Below are 22,278 nucleotides of genomic sequence, written 5' to 3' on the forward strand. Positions count from 1 at the left end.
TTGTGGTATGAAACCAAGTCAATGAGCACAACGCCCATTGGTGCTCATATCTTTCAAAGCATGAACACTACAGTGGTGGAAAATAAATGGAAATAAAAGTCCTTCAGCCTTCAGTTTTCAATTATTCTCCATCTGCTATTCTGATCATTATGATTCTTGGAAGTGGCATCTTTGTGGACAAGTTGGAACAATTGCTTTCCTACCAGCCAAACAAATCACATGGTCCGACATGGTGTTGGGCGTTTTTAAAGTGCAGACCTACTCTAGAGGGTTCGAGGTGTGTGATGGCTGACGTGTGGCAGGTGTAGTTGGCCTCCTCCTCGCCGGAGAAGACGTTGTAGAGTTTGAGGTGACCGGCGCAGGTTCCCAGCATCAGGAAACGCTCCCGGGCTGAGAAGGCACAACAGGTGAAACCGCTCTCGTCTCCGTCGCCCTCGTGGAAGACCGACATGGGACGAAACCTGAAGAGTGGGAGAGAGAGGGACAGAGAGGGAGAGAGAGGAGAGAGAGAGAGAGAGAGAGAGAGAGAGAGAGAGAGAGAGAGAGAGAGGGAGAGAGAGAGAAAATATCTTATTTACCTGAGAGAGGTGTTAGAGAATAGGAGAATACCAGTGTCATTTAGTCATAGCCCATTTACTTGTCAATGTCTAGTTTACTTTTTCATCATTTTGCAATGCATTCTGCATGTAATTTGAATTTTTTTACGATTTTTTTTACTTTTTTATCGTGGGAAAAATACAAACTATACAGTGTCAAATATAGTTTGCAATTAACTGCTGTCCCGGCTAACATAATAAAAAGACAAGGATGTGACAACTGAGTTATTACAGCGACATGCTTTGAGGGATTATTTCCTGGCAGATTTCCGGGAGACTTCCATTTCTTCCTGTGGGTGTCAGGTGATTAACAGTAAGCACAGTGTAACATAATGCAGCACTAATGTGAAATCACTCAACTTGGACACAATGAAATAACAGTAAAACGAATTTTGATTAAACCATGTTTTCTGTGATGGATTCTCTCGCTCTGTGGAAATAGTTTTTCATACTGCACAAGAATGAATGGCAGCAAATGGCTTCTTCTGACGGGTGGAAAACGAGCCTGATAACTCCAACTGTGCCGACTGTGTGCACACACCAGCAGGAAGAATTTAAAACGCACATACTTAAAAAAAACAAAACAAAACAGAAGGTGTGTGTGCGTCTGATCGCTTTACTTAAATAGGCTGTCATTATAGTGATGTTGGGTGTCACAACATGCAAGCAACAAGCACTACTATGACAGCCATTGTGACTAGCGGCTTTGTTTATCTTTCTTGACTTCTTGTTTTAACATAGGAATGAGATTACTTGAACAGATTACTTGAAACTCTGCTTCAGCATTATATTTTTTTATTCTACCTTGCTTGCATTTTAATCTTTTTGCACCAGGCTTAGAAGCCAGCATGGGACTTATAACTTTTCATAATTTTTTTTGTGTGCAGATGTGATTGGTCAGTGTTACTGGTCACAATCCAATGGACGACCCCCGCCCCAGTAAATACTAGGTAGTAGAACTTTACAGTAGGGCTGGGCAATATATCGATATTATATCGATATTGTGATATGAGACTAGATATCGTCTTAGATTTTGGATATCGTAATATCGTAATATGTGAAAGCACCAATAGTCATCCCTAGAATATTGTCGCAATATCGATATCGAGGTATTTGGTCAAAAATATTGTGATATTTGCTTTTGTCCATATCGCCCAGCCCTACTTACAACTGAACATTTAGCCCACTTCGTAGAAAATACCGAGATATATATCGTGTATCGCCATTCAGCCTAAAAATACAGAGATATGATTTTTGGTCCATATCGCCCAGCCCTACTTTACAGTCCTGCTTGAAGCTGATGACGTTTCACTTTACCGTATCAGGAACAAAGCTGTGTCCATCTGGCTTCATTTCACCTCCTTCCATTGACTTTGCATGTATTCACGCCACCTCTGATTTTTTCTTGTGTTTGACCTCACACTTCTGAAGTGTGTGTGCATGCATGAGCGAGAGTGTCTATGTTCATTACCTGCTAAATATCAGATGCCTATCCAGACACCCTCTGTCCACGCCTCCGTATTTCGGATACAGCACCCTACTCCCCAGGCGGGCGGTGAAGTTGGGCGACGCCTGCCGTCTCTGCTTGGGCTCGGGGCAGCGGTGGGGGGTGAAGAGGGAGAAGGGGGGGCAGGTGGTGACGGGGTTGGGGCAGCGAGCGTGTTGCTCCCTCAGGTACTCGGTGATGATGCTGTCGAGGGCCGGGGGGGAAGGCAGGTGGCGCTCCAGAGGCTTCTTCATGGCTGGAGTCTGATCAGGAGAGAGAGAGGGAAGTGTGTGGTGATGTAGGAACTGCTGAATAGTAGAGCTGAACAATTAATTGAAAAAATAAAAAAAATTAAATCGCGGTATGAACTTCTGCAATTTCCAAATCGCAGAGGCTGCAATTAATTGCTTAAGAGACAGAGGGGCACGTCGTATTATAGTGTTGCAGGTAATCTCTGGTCCATGAATCAAAACCTTTCATCAGACTCAAACTCAGTAAATCCTGCACACCGACATCAATTTTTTAAAATTTTTTAACAAAAACAAAAACTTTAAAACAATTTTAAAGTAAAAAAAATGTATGACAAAAAAATCTTGTGATGATATGAATCGCAGTTTAATTCGCAATTGCAATATTCTGTCAAATAATCGCTATTTGATGTTTTGTCAATATCTTTCAGCCCTACTGTATAGTGTAAGAAATACTAAAATGTCATAAAATGTCTCTCTAAATAAAATGGGTCAAAAATGAAATAAAAAGTGGTAATGTAATGAATTGGCAGATAATGTAATAACATCATCAGATTGATAAGGTACTATTAAAAAAGGTTATACTAATTACAATATCAGTTTGAAGAAATTATACAGTTTTTATTTATTTTTCGACTCATTTAGAGGGACGTTTTATTACTTTATTACATGTTACAAGTTGTAAAATTATCTGACCGTCATTTCATTATCAGCTGCTACAAGGCTCTACTATAAAATATTAATATAAAATGTTATTGTTAAGCGTTGACTAATCCTCTTATGCAGAGCAGCTAATAACATTACAGGCAGCAAATGATAATGCTCAAGAGAAGTAAAAAGTATTCCTTTGTCTGTGGTATATTCAGGTTTTCCCCCCCAAAACAATTTCCCAAATAAATAAAATAAATAAAAAAGAGAGATTATTGAATCACGGACCTGTATGAAAGCCCCGTGGTCAGACTTCTGTTTCAGCACGCGAGGTTTCTTCCCTGAGCTGCAGCCGGACGCCAGGCGTTCCCGCGAGAACAAGATCCGGCCAACCAGAGGAGAACCTTGTCCATGAGGTGCAGAAGGAGGAGGAGGAGGAAGGGGGGTGGGGGTGGGGGTGGGGGTGGAGGAAGAGGATGACGAAGGGTGAGGAACAGAGGGGGGGCGGGGTTGGATAGAGGAAGAGGAGGAGGAGGAGGGGGCGGCGACCGTGGACACTGGAGAGGATCCAACATGGCTGGCCATACGAGCCGCAATCCCACTGGCGAGCCGGTGCGTCCTGAGAACCACCGAGGAGGAGGAGGAGGAGGAGGTAGGGGTGACGCAGGAGGAAGAGGAGCTGGGACAGAAGGGTCCCGGGGGTAAATTCGCCTCTCTAACGAGCGTGTTCGCCGTGTCGTGGAGCCCTTTGGCTACCAGGTGGTTTCTGATCAGCATGAGGAGCTCCTTCTCGGGGAAGGTGATCCGCGATTGGGCGACCACGTTGGCCCTTTGCAGGCGGGCCAGCGAGACGTCGGTGCCGATGAGGAGGGGCTTCCCGGAGACTCTCTCGGTGAGCTCGGCGGCGTAGCGGCAGAAACGGACGTGCTCGCTGCGCTTGTCCTGCAGCACCGGCTCCTTCATCAGCTGAGGAAGAACCAAGGAAATATATACAGTATGTGAATACATTAAAAAGGTACTAAAAATATAGGTTTGACTGCAGTAAGAGGTTTGGTGGCTTGGGTAAAATCCCTTATTTACTGGTTTCCTAAAAGCACCAGTCTTTCAATGGATCAAATATGGGAATGAGAGAAGACAACATGAATGCAGTTAATGCAGTACACAGGTCAAGTGAATGAGAACGAAAAGAGACACTCAGTATAGTGTAAACACACATTACCTATGGTACTTTTCAAAGGATAGTAAAGATGGATAGTTAAGACGGTAATTTGGTTTGACACAATCAATTTCAGATTGGATAATGTATATTTTAAGATGTTAAATGAAGAACTTGAGTGTTTGTGAAGGCCACATACTGAAACGTGTCAGTTTTACTAATACATCTTTATTCTCAGCACTAGGGATATCAGTTTCAGTTAATTTTGCTTTCGATAGGCCGGTAAATTAACCGGTAACTAACCGGTTAATTTTTAAGAAAAAACGCTTAATGACGTGAAATACAAGAACGTGGCGCTTTCCTTTTAGTCCGGCGCTCCGGAGCTTTTTATATTATGTTATATTACTAGATTTCAGCATTGAGGTGCTTACATTCATGATTTTGCATAGGCATACTAACCTAAAAACCTATTATTGGGAATCGTGAGAAAGTTTCAGAACGACAGAGACACAGAGCGTCCCTGTAACCATAGCAACTCACTCTCACTCCTGCCTGCATGCGCACGGCGCGAGAGGAGAGGGAGAGACGCAGAAGAGCCGCTGACTGAGATTACTCTGAGCAGCATGCATGGGAATAAATTACAATATAATAGATTTGTGTATATTTCTTGCTTTCCCCTGATGGTCTGAATAACTCTCTGCTGCACGGTGCTGCTCTGTCTCGTCTGTCCTGCTGTCAGTGTCTCTTTTCGCGTCCCGTCATTATCAGTTCTGAATTTGTTTTTCACTGCGTGAGAAAATGGACTTGTGGTGTGAGAGCTTGTGAAAAGTGTCAATTGCGTGAGTCTCTCGGTCAATGCGTGAGAGTTGGCAGCCCTGCTCAGACTGCTTGTTGAGCGGAGTGTGTATGCAAATTAACCTATAGACCGACGTGCGTAACCGGTCAAAAATATTCTCGGTGGTTAACCGATTAACGGTTAACCATTGACATCCCTACTCAGTACTGCAGGTGTTGGTCTCAGTTCCTCTTTCCCAGTCATATATAGCATCTTCTCATAGAATCCTTCAGTTGTTTTTGACTGAGACTCTCCGGCTCACCTGTTGAATGTGTCCGCTGGTGAACAGCGGTAGTTTGCTGATGATCTGTCTGATCGCCGAGCAGCGGGAGAGTCCAACAAGAGCCTTGCAGGCCAGGGAACGGATCAGGTCTGCATCCGTTATGGGCATCTTCACCGACAGCAGAGACAGAAGCACCTGGAGGAGACAGGAAGCAAAGATAGTATGGAACAGACAGAGAAAAGAGCGCCACCTACAGAAAGTGCAGTGCAGAAACACCACAGCAATGAGTGCTTAGCAACAAAGAAGTCACCAAACGCCACTGTTGTTCTGCGATGCTTAAAATCAAACATACAATGAAATCCCCTTTTATCCCTCACCTTGATGCCATTGTTGTTCTGCACCATCTGCCACATGTGGGCCAGCACCCTGTTGTGGGGGGTGGGGGGCTGCTGGGGGTGGAGGGACGGCCTGAGCGGGGTGACCGTGAACGCCGCCACTGTGTTCAGGCTCTGGTCCGGAGCGCACACACAGTTGGTTATCACCTGGAGGGGAGAAGGGTCAGGGGGTTTGGGTGGGGGTCGAAGTTGGCGGACAGGGAAGAAAGAGGGAAAGAAAGAAAAAAAATGTGAAAAAGCTTGTTAGTTTTATGTGTTAGATAAGTTGGTAAAGCACACACTTGGAGAGAAATATGCTGGGTTTATTTATTGAAACTTATTTGAGGGGATTACACCATGAAAGACAGGAGGAGGGACAAAGGAGGGGAGAATCGTTTGTGAACAGGTAAGGGAAGGTTTTAATGTAATCGTACACAGCAGGCACTCAAGGCAAAATCTGATGCAGTGTTTCTCTTTACATGTTTTTTAAGGGTAACCAGCGGAGAGTTTTGTCTAAATATACAGTATTATTAAATGAACTGATAAGTCATCAGCGCCACAGTCTATAGTTCCTGTGAGCCAATTTCTATTGCTGTTTATAGTTCATGAAGTTCTCTCTGGTGATTGGTTATTTACCAGTTTACCAGAAGGGCTTTACCACAGAATTTAGCCTAAGAACTCCCCAATTTAGACTCAATAAAACCATGGCTTCATAGTTTTACTGAGTCTAATTTGGGAGTTGTAGAAGTGTAGATACTGTTTATAATAGCCAGACGTGAATCTTTTTTTGGCGTGCCTTTGCATCACAACTAATTTCACAGTCATGCAGTTTATGCTCAGTTTAGTTTATGCTTATACTATGTTCAATCGCTGACTCAAGCCATCTAGCTGTGCCATCTTACCTGCAGTGCAGACTTCTGGATTTCAGCGTCGTTGACAAACACTTCTCCTTCTGCCACGCCCAAGATGATACTCATACCTAGAGCAGAGACAGAGAAACACACATCCAGAAGGCTGAATCTTAACACTATCCAATTAAGCAGAAATGAAAACGATAACTCAAGAGCCCTACTGACCCACGGTGGAAACAGGTGACCTGGTTTCATCCAGAACTTCGACGGTGTCCGCCAGCAACAACTGGACTTTAGGAACCACCGTCAGAATGGCCAGGATGTCCAGGGCATAACGCACTGTGTCACTCCTGGAGAGAGAAAGGGAAGAAAAGGGAAGATGTAGTTATTCATCAATGTTGTGAATGCCTTAATACGTTTTGGATATTATAAACACACCACACCGTATCACAACTGGAGACAGGAGAAGAGAAAAAAAGCAGAGAAAGGCAAAGATGTAGACGAAATCAGTGTTGTAAAAAATAGGTAGATACACATAAGTTGCAGCAGTCACTGGGAGTGTGTGTGTGTGTGTGTGTGTGTGTGCAGCTTTACCTGCCGTAGTAAGTCCTCCAGTCGCAGGCTGTAGATATGAGCTGCAGCATCAGTGGGATACAGGACAGCTTGTAGAAAACCTCGACTGGTTCCCAGTAGAGGTGAGGGGGTCCGCACTCGATAAGAAACTCCATCATCTCCACTACTTGCTCTCTGCTGTACGTACACGCCTGGAAATATGGAGCGCACACACACACACACACACATATAAACACAGGGAAGCTAAAACAAAATCCCTCTTCTTAAGTCACAAAGTAACATGATCAACCAGATTTTTACCGTCTTATTCCCCCCAAGCTCATATGTGAGCTTTCATACCAGGAGACATCACACACACCATTCCGAGATTTCTTCTTCTTTTTTTTATTCTTTGAATTCTCTCTTATTCTTTTCTTTCTTTCCTTCCAAAAGGGAAACAAACCTGCTGAAAAGCAACTTTTTAGACTGCGCTGCCTGATGCAAATGACTGATAGACAATGAAATTTCTTTCTTTTTTAAAAAACAAAATTGGTACATCAGTCAGTGCAACATTGCTAATTTAAATGTTCTTGTAATAAAAACGAGTGAATAAAAATTCACATTCACAATTGACATCTATATCGAGTACACAATAACATTGATGAACACTATTATTTAAAATGATAATGTACAGAGGGACGATGATAAATACACATGCACACACACACCCATCAATGATCAACCAGTGTATCCCCACAAAAAAACACCCATTCCCGACCTTGTAATACGGCTGTTGGGGAACAACGGCGCCCCCTTCTGATCTCTGCAGGGACTGTTTGACCTGTTCTGTCTTCACCGCCAGGTGAGCCTCGAAGTACCTGAACAGAGAAACAGAGTCAAAGCAATGACCAAGGACCACACTGGAAACAAGTTTGATGACAACTTAGTGACAGCCATGAGGATTCGTGATTTGCTCGACATCTTTTTTGGCTTCTTTGTTTACCAGTGAGGAATGATGAGACAGTGTAGATTACTTGAAACTCTGCTTCAAGTTTTTTTATTTTTTTATTCTATCACTATAAATAAAGTAAGTAAAGTAAGTAATTCATTTTATCATGCTTGCATTTTAATCCTTCTGCACCAGGTTTGGCAGCCAGCATGACCGCTGTCGTCTTTGAAAAATCCAGCTTTTCTACACTTTGAGTGCAGATGTCAATGGTCAGAATTATTGGTCCAAAATACCCAAAAATGTACAGGTGCCTGGTTAGAGTCCTGGGTCAAAACTGAATGGCTTTTGCTTTACTGCGTCAGGTGAATTTTTTGCTTAAGTTAAACAATTTCACCTCAAGCCACCGAGAACGAAGCTGCGCCCACCTCACTCTGTTCGCCTCCCTCCATTGAATCTCCATGCATTTGTGCACCTCTAAATTATTTTCTTTTGCTTTTGGTATGAATGTAAGGTAAGAGGGGAGAGAGAGAGTGCAAGAGAAAGTGAGAGTGAGTGAGTGAGTGAGAGAGAGAGAGAGAGAGAGAGAGAGATATACAGAGAGAGATACCTGCGCAGGGCCATGCAGGTGTGTTTGGCCGTCTGTCGGCTGGAGAAGACCTGGTCATCGCTCATTATGGAAACCTGATCCTCAGTGTTCAGGATCTCCAAGGTGCTGACCTGGAGGCAGAGAGGGAGACTCTTCAGAATGCAAAGACATCCAATTAAGACTTTAAGTCCCTCCCCAGTGACCTTATCATCAAGTGGTTTGTTTCTTTAATAGCTTAAATAGCTTTAAAAGCAAAAAAGGTTTTGTTGTGAAACTCTACTGATCCCCTGTAGAGACACACACATACACACACACACTGGAAGAGATTCAGTGTTGTTGCTCAAGGACGCCTCAGCAGGGTAGATGCTTGAAATGGAAATGTAGTCTTAATTTTGAGAAACACTAGCTCTAACAATCCCACTGGTGTGAAATAGAAGGTACCAATTGTCTCCATCATGGCCTAATTTGTTTCTGGTACTCCACTTCACAATTAAATTGACAATGATATATTGATGTTTAAAGACCCAATGAAACGGCATCTTTACTTATTTGATTTTATGCATTTCCTGCTGAAACAGGCTGTCGGGGCGGGACATAACGCAGTGAGGGATCATTCAAAAGTCTAAACCAATGGAATATCAGTCAGGTAAAGAAAGGCAGTTTTATTTGATGGGAGAGGTGAAGGGGTGGGATTGTTGAAAAATCTGTGATGGTTTTATTGGTTGGAATTCACATTTACGCCTACTAGTGCAGCATGAGGTCACCAGCAAAGATACTCTGTTGTCCAGGAAGTAAAGGTCATTGGGAGTTCATTTCACGTTGCACCTTTAAGAACGTCACGGTAACGGCTTTCGCACTCACCAAGTTGACGAGCCTGCGCAGGCCGTCCTGCTGGTCGAACAGCTGCAGCACGGCCCGGAAGGAGAAGGAGATGGAGAAGAACATGGTGGCGTGGCAGCAGCCCGAGGCGTGGGACGACTCCAGCAGCCACAGAGCGTAGGACACCATGTCTGACAGCACGCTGTCCGGGAGCGTGCACACCTACACACACACACACACACACACACACACACACAACATAGAGTTAAAGCTTAGGACAACATGCCTGATAGTACGCTACAACTACATACACACACAGTTAAAGCTTAGGACAATACACACACAAACACACATGTATAAACGCACAGAACGAACACAGAATTATAGTTTCAAAATATTCCAGAGGTTGAACTTGGGGTAAGGACATTTAAGAATACAAAAGCACCATATCTGCCACACAGCTGGCTGCTGATTACTGCAGAGACTTAATAGAAAGGTCCAAAACAGGGTTAAACTCTGTGTGTGTGTGTGTGTGTGTGTGTGTGTGTACGCTCTTGTGCTTCTATCCTTGTGAGAACCATAATGATTCAACCAGGCAATGATTCAATGTTAGCATTTATCATCTTTCAATAGAATCGAATTGTGATAGAATAATGATATTGAGTTATGGTGAGACACACTTCTGTTGTCTGAATTAATGAAAAAAAGCAAATACGGATTAAAATATCTCACAAAATGATCTGAAACAAATTAGGGAGTATTATTTGAAAATTACTTTTATCATATTTTTATATTATCAGTTTTATCATTTTTTGTGTAACCATGCAGTTCAATGCGATGAACATCAATCTGATTATTTAACATGTGATTTCACATGTGTTAACAGATATCAGGTTAGGGTTAAGGTCAGAATTAGGATTAGGTCAGGGCAAAGGTTAACATTAGACAGATAGTGGTGAGTTTTAAGGTTAGGGTTTAGGGAATGAATGTAGTCAACGGAAGGTCCTCATAAGGATAGAAGTACAAGGATATGTGTGTGTGTGTGTGTGTGTGTGTGTGTGTGTGTTTGAGTGAGGATGTAGTATATATCTGTGGTATCAGTGTGAGTATGTGCATGTTAAATTAGTTGAAACTTTAATGATCCCTGTGGGGAAACTGGGGTTGTAGTAGTAGCAAATAATGAGATACAGAAAAGAAAAAAAGCAAAGTACATAGAAAAAGAATAGAGCAAACAAGGCGGTATCAAAGATAACACAAGAGACAAGAACACTAGAATGCAATAAGTAGAAATAATTAATTAGATGCGTGTGCGTTAGGGCTGAACGATTTTGAAAAAATATCTAATTGCGATTATTTTGACTGATATTTGCGATATGATTTGCGATATTAGAGGGAATGATAATTTTTTACATCATTATTCTCATTTTCATTGAAAAACGTATTAAAATGATTATGGTGTGATTTTTGCGGGGATCTGTACCAAACAAAGATGTTTTCTTAAGTCTGTAGAATATGATGTGTAGGCCAGGACATCTCTGCAACACCACAATATTTAATTTAAAATTATTTTGACACACATTTCACCTTTAACAAATATTGCGCCACCTGCGATTTGAAAATTGCAGTAGGCCATATTGCGATTTTGATATAATTTCAATTAATTGTTCAGCCCTAGTGTGTGTGTGTGTGTGTGTGTGTGTGTGTGTGTGTGTGTGTGTGTGTGTGTGTGTGTGTTAACCCTACCCTCTCCATAGCGTCCTGGTTGTAGGCCAGGTAGTACAGGCACAGTGAAACTCCAGTGGCTGCCATAGAAGGCCGGGGGATCTCCAGCAGCTTCTGGACTCCTCCCTGAGCGATGAACTCAGCCGCAAACTTCTTATGGAGGAGCAGGGAGGCGAGGTACTGCAGGCAGAGGGAGGAGGATGGTCAGAGCAAGTAGGTACTGAACGGCTCGGCTGTCTAAAGGACAGAGGTGTCCTTCCTGTCAATATGACCCACAGAGGCTCATTCCTATGTTCCAAGACAGTGACTGATAAGAGAGGGTCGCTCCTAATGCTGGAACGCAGTAAAATCATTGGTATAGTTTGTTAACATATAAGTAAAGTAATATAATATAATAATAATATAATAATGTAATATAATAAGTGTACATATCATACATATTTTTATTTTGTTGTATTTACTTATTTTTATTATACTCTGTCACATTATATTTTCTATTACTTCTTATTGATGGTCACTTAACCATATTGCACTAGTGTACTACATTTGTTTACTTTGTTTACTTGTTTACATTGTTGTGGCTAGCTCTAGGCTCAAGAATTTCATAGCTAGCATTATCTGCTTCTCGCTGTTTTGTTATGCTTATGACAATAAAGAAGCTTAATCTTAACATTTCTAATTTTTAGAGCTGCAACGATTAATCGATGAATCGATTAGTTGTCAACTATTAAATTAATCCCCAACTATTTTGATAATCGATTAATCGGTTTGAGTAATTTTTTAAGAAAAATAAGTCAAAATTCTCTGATTCCAGCTTCTTAAAGGTGAATATTTTCTGGTTTCTTTACTCCTCTATGACAGTAGAGGGCTTTGGGAAACACTGATCGACATTTTTCACCATTTTCTGACATTTTATAGATCAAACAACTAATTGATTAATCGAGAAAATAATCGACAGATTAATCAACAATGAAAATAATCGTTAGTTGCAGCCCTACTAATTTTTATTATTATCTTTACTATTTTTGTCTTTCTTTTTTAATGTCATTTCACAAGACAAATTCTGTATGTGAAGCACATAGAATTTGCGTTGTGTATGAACTGTGCTATACAAATACAAAAAGTTTGCCTTGCCTTGATGTTTGTGCCAGTGTTTTTACTTGCATTAATAAACATTTTAACAGTACACATCTGATTCCAGTCCCTGCAACTTTAGCTAAGCATGATGGACTTTGTCTGTTTTCTTCATAGCAGTTTCATGATGCAGAAGATGAGACACTGCTGAGCTAAAGGTGGTGGGTTTAATCTCTATGGAGCCAAGCAGAGCCCCACCCACAGAGGTTTGGTTTATCCCTGACACACAGACACTCTCTACTGTGAGGAGGGGCTGGATGGCTGGATGACAAGTGAGCAGAATGACTGCCTGGCTAAATAACTGACTGACTCTTAAAAGGAAAAATTCTCCTTCAGATACTCATGACTGCTTTCTATGTTTTTTTCTTTATATTTGTGATAAAGTGTTGTAATTTACTGTTTTGGTGTACCCACTTTCCCTCAACCTGCCTCCTCTAATTCTACTTCAGTTAGTGATCTCCTATGTTTCCCACAATGCCTTTCAACAACGCCCAGAGAACGGGCCTGAGCTTGTTGCTTTCAGTCAAAGGCGTATGGGCTAGCCAACTTATTTGTGAACATTGGGGCGTGTGCGTGATCGCAGCCGCGGCCCTCACTCAAAACGCAACATGTCCTGTTGGCTGCATTGCTTTCTGGTCTATTGAGGCTAATGTCAGTGGAGAAATTGGTATCTTGAAAGAAGAAAGAAGCACTTGCTCTTTGATTCTGAGGGACTGACACCAAAACCTGACTTTAGGATGCATTTTTCTTTTTTTTTAATGACAGACTGACTAGCTGGCTGGCTGGCTGGCTGGCTGAAAGACTGCCTGACTAGCTGGTTATATGACTGACTAGCAAGCTGGCTGGCTGGCCGAACAGATGCCTGGCTGGCTAAATGATTTACTGACTGTTTGAATGACTGTGCCGTTCCCTCTATCCAAATGAGCTTTGGATGTTTTTGTGGCTTTTGAGAACAGTGACAGTATTACCAGCAGGGCTTCAAAGGTGAGCTGGACATCGTTGGTCTGCCTGAGGTCAATGTAGTTCATCAGCAACGCATTGGTGTCCAGCTGCATGAAGACCGCCAGCAACTGCATGGTAGAGCAGAGAGAGAGATAAGAGAGTAGAACTGATTTATACATAATGAGAGATTTACATAAAATAACAATGGGTATGAGAGTATAAAAGGTAAGAGTGTGCAGGTGAGCGCTGAAACCCAAACAGGCTCATTATTGGTCCTCAACTAGACTAATAAAGACATACAATACTCAGATCAAGGTGCAAAAACACAAAGCCATGTGAAAATATTGTGGTATTACTGGCAAGTGTTATGCAGGGAAAATAAATGCCTGCTGGGTAATGAGTTCTGGGAATTCATACAAAGGTTTGAAACTGTTGCCATAGATACACACAGAAAGGCGGGGCTAAGAGGCTGGGAAACCGGTAAGACTTAACGGTACACACTTGTCCCCTGCATGTTGTTTCCTATCCAAACCACAAATTTTGGCTGTCATATTGTCTATTTGACTTTTTTGGACACACCTGCACTCAGAACAGTAAGAATTTAAAGCTTTGCTATGCCAACAAAGACAAAACACTAAAATACAGTTTTGGTGCATTTACATTTATGTTTTAGGTATTTAGCTGATGCTCTTATCCAAGGCAACTTGAAATGAGTGCAACAGTCGAATAAACTGAATTTTCTAGATTACCAAATTCACAGGCAACCAATACTGAGTGCTAAGGTCACAGCCATGAGACCCTTGATATTCCTCAGATACTAGAATGGTCATGTAAGAGGGGAGGGCTAGGAAATGAAATAAAAATAAGAGTTAAGGAGGGAGGTAGAATGATTTTTTCCCCCTTTTAAGAGCTGTTAAAGTGAGTTGAGGAGAGGGGATTTGATCTAATATGGAGAAGATGACTTGAGGTACTCGAGGAGATACGTTTTCATCCTACAAAAGGAAGATGGAGCGTCTCTCTGCTGTTCTGACTGGGATGGGAAGGTGTTTGGGAGGCTTTAACATGTATAGTTTGGTTGGATCCTCACCTCCTGGTAATCTCCCAGCGGCGTCAGATACTGCAGGATGAGCCTCTGCTCCATGGTCGGGCTCAGCGGCGACAGGCAGTAGTTAGAGCCAATCACCATCGAGCTCATCTCAGACCAGGAGGTGCTGTTGCTTGACTGGCCGCCGGAGTCGCTCCTCTCCGCCCCGTCTTCTCTGCAGGCGGAGGAGGTGAAGTTGAGTTTCTGTTTAGCCTTCCTCCCGTTCTCTTTTACCACCTTTCTCCTCCCTCCTCCTCCTCCCTGCCGCCCCTCCGTCTCCATGGGGGCGGAGTCTGGGCTGGCTTGGTAAACAGGGTTTGGAAGCAGTCGGATCGAGCTTGAAGCACCGACGCCGCTACAGCCGCCGTTTTTCTGGGCCGAACCGAGCAGGAACGAAGTTCTGGATCTGCCCTCTCCTTCTCTTTCCTTCCTCTCTTCCTCGTCTCCCGCTTCTTCCTCCTCGGCCTTCTCCCGCTGGTCTGTTGTGGGCGCGCCGCTTGAGGTTTGGGTGCCTTCCTCCCCGGGGTTGTGAGGTAGATTCTGGGTCTCGATGGCACTGCAACGGCTTTTGGCCTCTTCGGACTGCAGCTCACGCAGACGCCGGATCATGAGCGGCACCTGGAGGTTCGGAGGAAGAAGGGGAAAGTTATGAGAAGCAGGAAAAGGGTTAAAAAACTCCTTCCTTCTATTTCAAAATATAATACTTTTTCTAGACCTTAAACTCTTGATTGATTGATTGTTGATGATTTTGTTTGCTGTTCAGTATGATTTAGGCTGAGAGTCATCTCGTCCCTACTATGCCGTATCATTCTAGAAATAAAGATTTTTCTTCATAGGAACAAATATCAGAATATGTGAGGACTATGGGGATCTAAAGCCACGGAAAATGCGTAGTGGTATGTATATCCTGACAGTTAAACAATATTTTTCTAAACATTTTTGCCCAATTTCGAATCTTTTCAAGACCTAGAAATTACCAATATTTTTCCATACATTTAGAGATTTTCTTGGCCTGTGTAGGAAGCACTACAGGAAGTTAAGGGCAGCAATATGAAAATGCATGCGTCATCATTATGCGAAATGTAAACTAAAATTGGAGACACTTGTAGACACAGCTGGCAACTTCCTCTATGCTGAATTTGCAACTTTGTGACAAACACTGGAAAAAAAAAATCTGTTTGGTTAGATCTCCAGTGCAATCACAACAAGACAAATGACATCCTATCTGTTAAATCTGGGTTTCTAAAAGCAAAAGATAGAAGTATTCATTGTGAAAGGACTGCAGACACCAGCAGAGCCTGAGACAACAGATTTGGTTACAACATTATGAATGAAGGTTAAATAAAAAAAATAATGATGGGAGAACTACAACAGCACTAAAACCTAAATTGTTAAGTGTCACTTATTGGCGGTATTCAGAAATAAGGCATGTCAGTGTGTGTGTTCAGTTTACATGCCTGTATGTGTGTATGTTAACAAATATGTGTATGTCCTTAGTGTGTGCGTGACCCACCAGTTGGGAGTTCTCCTCCCGGTAGTTGGCGGCTACTTCCTGGTTGCTCATGGCTCTGGACAACAGGCCGGTGGCGTAGACACACAGCGGTCGCTCCGCCTCCCGGGCCCAGCTGAACAACTTCTCCACCAGACCCTCCTGTCAGACAAAAAACACACTTAATAAAAGGTGGGTAAAGTCTTCGTAAACATTTGTCTTTTCAACCACTTCAACATGAGGAAAATATACACACACATCATTATCATCTCATTGTTTCAGTCAAATGATATCTAGGACTTTTTCTTGCCAGTTAATACCTTGGGTGTCCTGGTGGCTCAGCAAGTTAAAATGCATTCCATATAACTGCAACAATGTGCAATTCTTTAAATTACTCATCATTATGGTAATCAATTACTTGCCTATTTGTTATACCAAGTAGCTATTAGCATACATTTGTAGCCTAATCATTTATCTGCATTGGTTTAGTATGATCGTTACGAATGGCACTGTATTGTAAACCAGTTTTCCAGTATTGTGATTCTTTTGACCATACCAGTAATGCTTCTAGTCCAGTCCAACACCTATACTGCATGTCACCTGCCCATCTCTCCCATATTTTCTGTCTCTGTCCACTGTCTACCATCTAATAAAGCAGAGTTATCTTTACAATAAGTCTAAATCGCTTTTAAAAACACACTTGTTTAAAAAAGCCTTTCCTTAAACCTGTGGGTGTTTCTTTAAATCACCTTATCTGTGTTGCGTTATCTTTTAAATCTCTCTTGATTACATACCTGTTTATAATATTGCTTTAGATTTTTAGCCTATCCTTTGTAAATCCTCTGTGTGCTGTGCTCCTTTAAATTGTGTTGATTCTTATATTTTTATTTTAATGGTTTTACTTCGTTAACCCTCTGTTACTGTGCTCTTTTAAATTGTGTGGTTTTCTCTTTTACTCTTATTTCATTTTATTGTAATTTGTTTTAATCATGTAAAGCACTTTGTAACTTGTGTTAAAAAAAGTGCTCTATAAATAAAGTTTATTATTATTATCATTATTATTATTATTATTTTTATTACACTAAGTCTATAATTGATCTTTATAATAAGTTCTACCTTCTCTTGGAAGACCACCGCGCTCTCCAGGCCCGGCATGATGTTCTGAAGCAGACGACTGGCTGCCATGTTGAGGCTCAGCTCTCTGCTGGTCATCACATAGCTGTTCAACAGCTGCAGAGGATACAACACAAGACATTAAAGGCACTTTCATGCCAGCTATCACTCTGTCAGAGTAGGAATTAAACTCTTCCATTACACTTTGATGGACATGTGCAAAACCTACACAGACCACAGTTTATGATACACGAAAACCCCGGCAGTCCTCACCGCATTAGTGAAGTCATCGTTCCTAAAGAGCATCTTCAGGATGTGTCCCAGCATGCAGTCTGGGTCGGCCCTCCCTGCGAAAACACACAGGAGTCATCAAGTCAACAACCAGTTAGTGAGATAAACACGTGCTTCAGCTACAATGTTTTACCCTGACTGGAGTATCTATAGTAGAAGAAACTAAAAAAAAATGATAATAACCTCATCAGCTACTAAATCAGGCACATAAACTGATCAGAACCAAGTCTTGTGAGATTTTTAAACTTTTTTTGATTGATAGATTCATAGAAAGAACGAAACAAAGAAAAACAGAAAGGCAAATACAGATAAAGACAAAGTCAGACAGGAAGACAAAAACAGAAAGACAGGAAGAACAAATGAATGGTTGCATGACCAGAAATGAGAATAACGTGTGATTTTGTTTAATGGATAATTACCCGGATGGCGGTCATCAAACGGATCAGGGTCTGCTTTGTGATACTCCTCTGTCTCCCGTTCAATCAGCTCAGAGATTCTGCAGAAGCGAGAGAGGAAACACTGTCACTTCCTCTAGAAATACCCAGTTTACTCTAGAAATACCCAGTTTACTCAGTGACAGAGAGACAGAAGGTCTGGTGTGGAGCCCCCTGATTCCTGTCACTCTCCACTGTGTACTACCCAAAAAAACAAAAAAACAAAACAAAACAAAAAAAACAGAAATACCATAAGAATACAGCTTAAAAAAAAAAAAAATGAGTACTGACTTGGTGAGGATGGAGACCAGCTCCTCTGTGGTGGCTTGCTGCGCCTGTTCCCATTGGTCCAGAAGGGCGGCAAGCTCCGCCTTGGCGTCCACGGGAACCGAAACGCCCTCCGCCGCCGGTGAAGGCGCAGCTGGGGAAGCCATCAATACCTGGAGGAAGAGGAGGAGGAGGAAGAGGAGTGAGGAGAAGAGTGGAGGGATTAAAAAGAGGAGACGAGGAGAGAGAAGAGTTAAGTGGAGAGGAAAGGGAAGAGGGGAGAAGAGAAGAGAGGAAATAAATGGAAGTGGAAGTGGGGTGCAGAGTGGAGAGAGAGAGAATGGCAGATCAAATTAATATCAGAGATATGCATTAGGGATGGGACAATACGCTTAAGACACAATATAAATATATGCAATATGGTGTTTGTGTTTCAATACAACAATGACACAATGTAATAAATAAAAGTTCAGTAATAACAAAGTCTGACTGCAGAATTATGTTTCTGAGACACAAATCTTTCTCGTTTTGGCATTGGCTCGCTAGAATGTAAACAACAATTTAAAAATGTCATTACAAAGTGACAATAATATAATTTGGATGGAGAGCTTGGGAAATTGTGATGGTCAAGCCGTTCCATCTGTGATTACTACAGCAGAATAAAATGGAGCTAATATCACAATTCATTTTTCTACCCCACGATACGTATTGTCACATTTTTGTATTGCGATATATTGAATTTTGATATGTTCTCCCACCCCTACTATGCATGTATGTTTCAATGACTGGATCATGAGCGGCACACAGTGAAAACGGCATATGGAAAGGTAAGCAATCATGTGAGAAAGGAGGTGAGAGCAGAGGTGTAGCGAGAAGAGGAAATAAAAGCAGAAGAAGAGAGAAGCAAGGTGGACAGCATTATGAAGTGATGGGGGAAAGGAAGAAGACAAGAGAAAAGAAGAGAAAAAGGGAGAGAAGGAGAAGAAGAAAAGAGAAGAGCAGAGAAGAAATAACTAAATGAGGAGAGAGGAGAAGGAGAAGAGAAGAAGAAAGCAGGAGAGAAGAGGAGAAAGGAGAAGGGAAGAAAATAAGAAAGCAGGAGAGAAGAGGAGAGGAGAAGAAATGAGGAGAGAAGAAAGCAGGAGAAGAGAGGAGGAGAAAGGAGAAGGGAAGAAAAGAAAAGAAGAAAGCAGGAGAGAAGAGAAGAGAGGAGAAGAAATGAGGAGAGAAGAAAGGAGGAGAGAGGAGAAGCTCCTAGGCTACAGCGATGAAGATGCAAACACTTCACTTTCCTCCGTCTCTCTCTCTCCAACACTCTCTTATCAAAACATCATTTTCCTTGTTTGATATCTTTGCGCCCCGATAATCACATGCACGAGACTTGAGTGTGGGTCTATTCCAGTGACAGTTGAAGATACACACACAGACTTTACAGAGCTAACCGTTTCAAACACAACACCATCATTCCGGGTTGAAAGTCACTTCCCTCCCTCCCTCCCTCCCTCCCTCCCTGGCACTGGGATTTCACACCAACAGGTGGCCATGACAGCTAAAGTGTATTAGCCGCTAAGGACAGTGTCTGCTCCGTGTGTGTGTGAGCTTAGCTAACGCGGCGGAGAGCTGACAGTTAGCCAACTTAGCTAACTTGGCTCAATTCACGACCGATGGCGCAACGTCCCGTCTTCATCCGAGTTGAGTCGGAAAGGTCGCTACCTCTTTCGTTCACTTGCATTTTATTGAACGGTTAATGTCACACATCATTACCCAGGAGATAAGTGTTATTACAAGGTCTTAAATGGTCAGTAGTGCAGTGACGTGTGGCAGAAAAAGCGTGTTGACAGTCAGCCTCATGTCTGACAGAAACGGGCTCGGCTAGCTAAGTTGACAGACTCTCTCTCACCTGTATTAGCTTCCTCCGCTTCTCAGTTAAACTCCTCGCTCGCGCTAATTCCGCTCGGTTTGCCAGAAAGGGGCAAACGGAAAACCGCTGACATGAAACGTTACGAAAAAAAGTTTCACGTTTGTTTTCAAACTTCTTTGCCGGCGACCGTGCGCTGCGTCACCAGCAGAGTCGACGGGTGATGACGGAGGACGGCGAGCGCGCTCATGGGATTTGTAGTCCAGAAGTACTAGTACGTTTGAGACTAGACGAGAGAGAGTGTGTAATGAGATAAAACATGAGATGCAATGCTATCCTTCACTCATTCTATGATTTATTGAATTAAAATCTTTATTTAAAAGCTTAAAATTGATATTTATGTTCTTTCTTCTGATGTTTTTGTATGTTCCATGCCTTCCCCTTTCTCCATTTAGTTCACTTTTTTTTTTCTTTAAATCAGAAAACTGTTGGGAAAACCCTTCTATATTGCCTAAAGTGTATTGTTTTACATTTGTGTGTGATAATGTTTGTAAATTTTTGCCTGTTAAAAGTATAATTGTGCACGTATGAACTTGAGCTTGTACTTTACTTTTTTATATGAACTCTTACTCTTCTTCTTGACATGCTAATAAAGCCATTCAGATTCTGATTTCTTAAAGAGACACTGACAGAGAGTGAGAGACGACATAGGTACTGTATGCTTATACTTGTTATTCTGATTTGAGAAACTCCTACCAGGTCTGTCAGGATGCTTAGAATATACAGGAACACTGATTCAGCATCAAATCCAGTCAGCAAAATGAGGATTTCCACATTAAACTGGGATGTGCATTTGGTTCAGTGACACACCTTCTGTGGATCAGATTTTCTGTCTTTCCTGAAACAACCATCATCAGAAATCTGGTGAAAAACCTTGTGGAGAGATACAATTATGTCACAACATCAGAATAAACATTTAAAATCTCAAAATCAAGCATTGCTGTCAAGATGTTTTTATGGTTGATGGCTAATTTTTCAGTCATAAAAGATGGAGATGTCAATTCACCTAACCTGCATCTGTGTTTACAACTAGAATGATTTGGGCCTTGTTTTGTTTTTCATAAGTATTTAGTGAATTCTTCGGAATGGATCCAATCCTTTGAGAACCTTATTGAGTTATCAACATCACTTTACAAAAAAAAAAAAAAAAGAAAAAAAGTCATGTTCACTTCATGTGGTCTTTTTCAGACAGGGCTCATGTAAATTTAGTCTTTCACTGTGGACCCAGAAGAAAGAGGCCTGCGACTCATTTTTGGCCCTGACCTGTGGGTTTTAGGCTGGTTTAACACTTCTGTTTCCTTGATGTCAAAAGTTCTGAAAAAAATTAAAAAAGATTTGATACCACAGAAAAATGAAATTCAATGCGATGCAGTTGTTTTGGTTTAGCTTTTTCTTTCCTCTCTCTCTCAACATACAACCTACAGTAGATGTCGGTCATGACGACCAAATGCATTTATTGAAATACTTGAATAGCATATTATTTTGCATTAAGACCGTTCATCAAATAATAACTGACAAAATGGTTTGTGATAGGGACATGACAAAACTCAGCATTAGATTGAATTGATCATTCTTGTCAGTGTGGGTTTTGACAATGCTCTTTTGCTAGGGATTTCCCATCAAAAATGAGGCCACTAGAGCTGCAATGAAGTGCAAACAATTTATTGACGGCATTGGACAAAACTGCCATTCTTCTTCCATTGAAAAAAATAGTCAATTTATTCCATGGTCAAAATCTGAATGTTTTGGACTTCTCCTCTCATCAGATTATTGAAAATACTAAAAAACAAACAAAAAAACCCCACTTGCTCTACCAATAGAGCAGCAACCCCCAGCTGCATTTATTTACAAGGTTATAACAACCACATTTAAAAACAGTAAAGCACTCTATCAAAAGCAAAAACCCAAAAGCTGATGGTTCCTACTAGGGTTGCAAAATTCCGGGAATTTTCAAAGTTGGAAACTTTCCATGGGAATTAACGGGAATTTATGGGAATTAACGGGAATTTATGGGAATAAACGGGAATAAACCAGGAATTTACTAAATTGAAGGTATGCTCTTAATAGGGAACTTAAATATAGTTGGGGAAAATATATTGTAGCATAATCCTGACTAAAACAACCAGATATCATGCAAGTACAGTTGAATATCTATGCTATTCCTCAATCACATGCACACATAGCACACTGCTTACTGCAGGGCTGTTGAGACCACGCCCCCTACCTGCACTGTGCATTCCTGTGCATTTTTATTAATTTTTGAATGGGTTGGGTCGGGGGGATGAGTAATATTTAACTCAACATTCATGTTTTTGTTCTTCAATGAAAATGATTGTTCAATAAAATATTTAAGGTAACACTTTATAATAACCATCATTAATAAATGGTAAATTGATAGTTAATTAAACTTTAGTTAATAGTTATTTTACTGTTAACAAACAATGAAATGATCATTAATAATGTTTACTAATTATTAGTAATGCTATAATTTATGTTATTTTATCTTTCGTTTGTGTAATATAAAATCATTTGTTTATAAATTATATATTGTATCATAGCTT

At 41.4% G+C, this 22,278-nt stretch overlaps 1 protein-coding gene across 1 annotated transcript in view; it reads right to left on the reverse strand.

Annotated features, from left to right (window-relative positions):
* The window catches only part of LOC139653787 (DDB1- and CUL4-associated factor 1-like), a 34,480-nt gene extending 14,656 nt beyond the window's left edge, over nt 1-19,824 (reverse strand). Inside the window, exons 1-20 of the mRNA XM_071530769.1 lie at nt 19,700-19,824; nt 17,824-17,972; nt 17,518-17,594; nt 17,081-17,154; nt 16,811-16,924; nt 15,719-15,856; nt 14,209-14,823; nt 13,148-13,249; nt 11,067-11,225; nt 9,366-9,545; nt 8,526-8,635; nt 7,748-7,847; nt 7,012-7,181; nt 6,643-6,767; nt 6,469-6,545; nt 5,570-5,734; nt 5,232-5,387; nt 3,267-3,944; nt 2,068-2,345; nt 263-461 (exon numbers count right to left, since the gene is read on the reverse strand). Of these exons, the coding sequence (XP_071386870.1) occupies nt 263-461; nt 2,068-2,345; nt 3,267-3,944; nt 5,232-5,387; nt 5,570-5,734; nt 6,469-6,545; nt 6,643-6,767; nt 7,012-7,181; nt 7,748-7,847; nt 8,526-8,635; nt 9,366-9,545; nt 11,067-11,225; nt 13,148-13,249; nt 14,209-14,823; nt 15,719-15,856; nt 16,811-16,924; nt 17,081-17,154; nt 17,518-17,594; nt 17,824-17,966 (3,660 nt within the window). The 5' untranslated portion in view covers nt 17,967-17,972; nt 19,700-19,824. The remainder of the gene's footprint in view (nt 1-262; nt 462-2,067; nt 2,346-3,266; nt 3,945-5,231; nt 5,388-5,569; nt 5,735-6,468; nt 6,546-6,642; nt 6,768-7,011; nt 7,182-7,747; nt 7,848-8,525; nt 8,636-9,365; nt 9,546-11,066; nt 11,226-13,147; nt 13,250-14,208; nt 14,824-15,718; nt 15,857-16,810; nt 16,925-17,080; nt 17,155-17,517; nt 17,595-17,823; nt 17,973-19,699) is intronic.
* Nucleotides 19,825-22,278: the final 2,454 nt, after the last annotated feature.

The sequence above is a fragment of the Centroberyx affinis genome, unplaced genomic scaffold, assembly GCF_046629955.1.
Source record: "Centroberyx affinis isolate AG114_WGS23_722 - 3 ecotype Tasmania unplaced genomic scaffold, CSIRO-AGI_Caff_v1 ptg001969l_1, whole genome shotgun sequence".
NCBI classification, from domain to species: Eukaryota; Metazoa; Chordata; class Actinopteri; order Beryciformes; family Berycidae; genus Centroberyx; species Centroberyx affinis.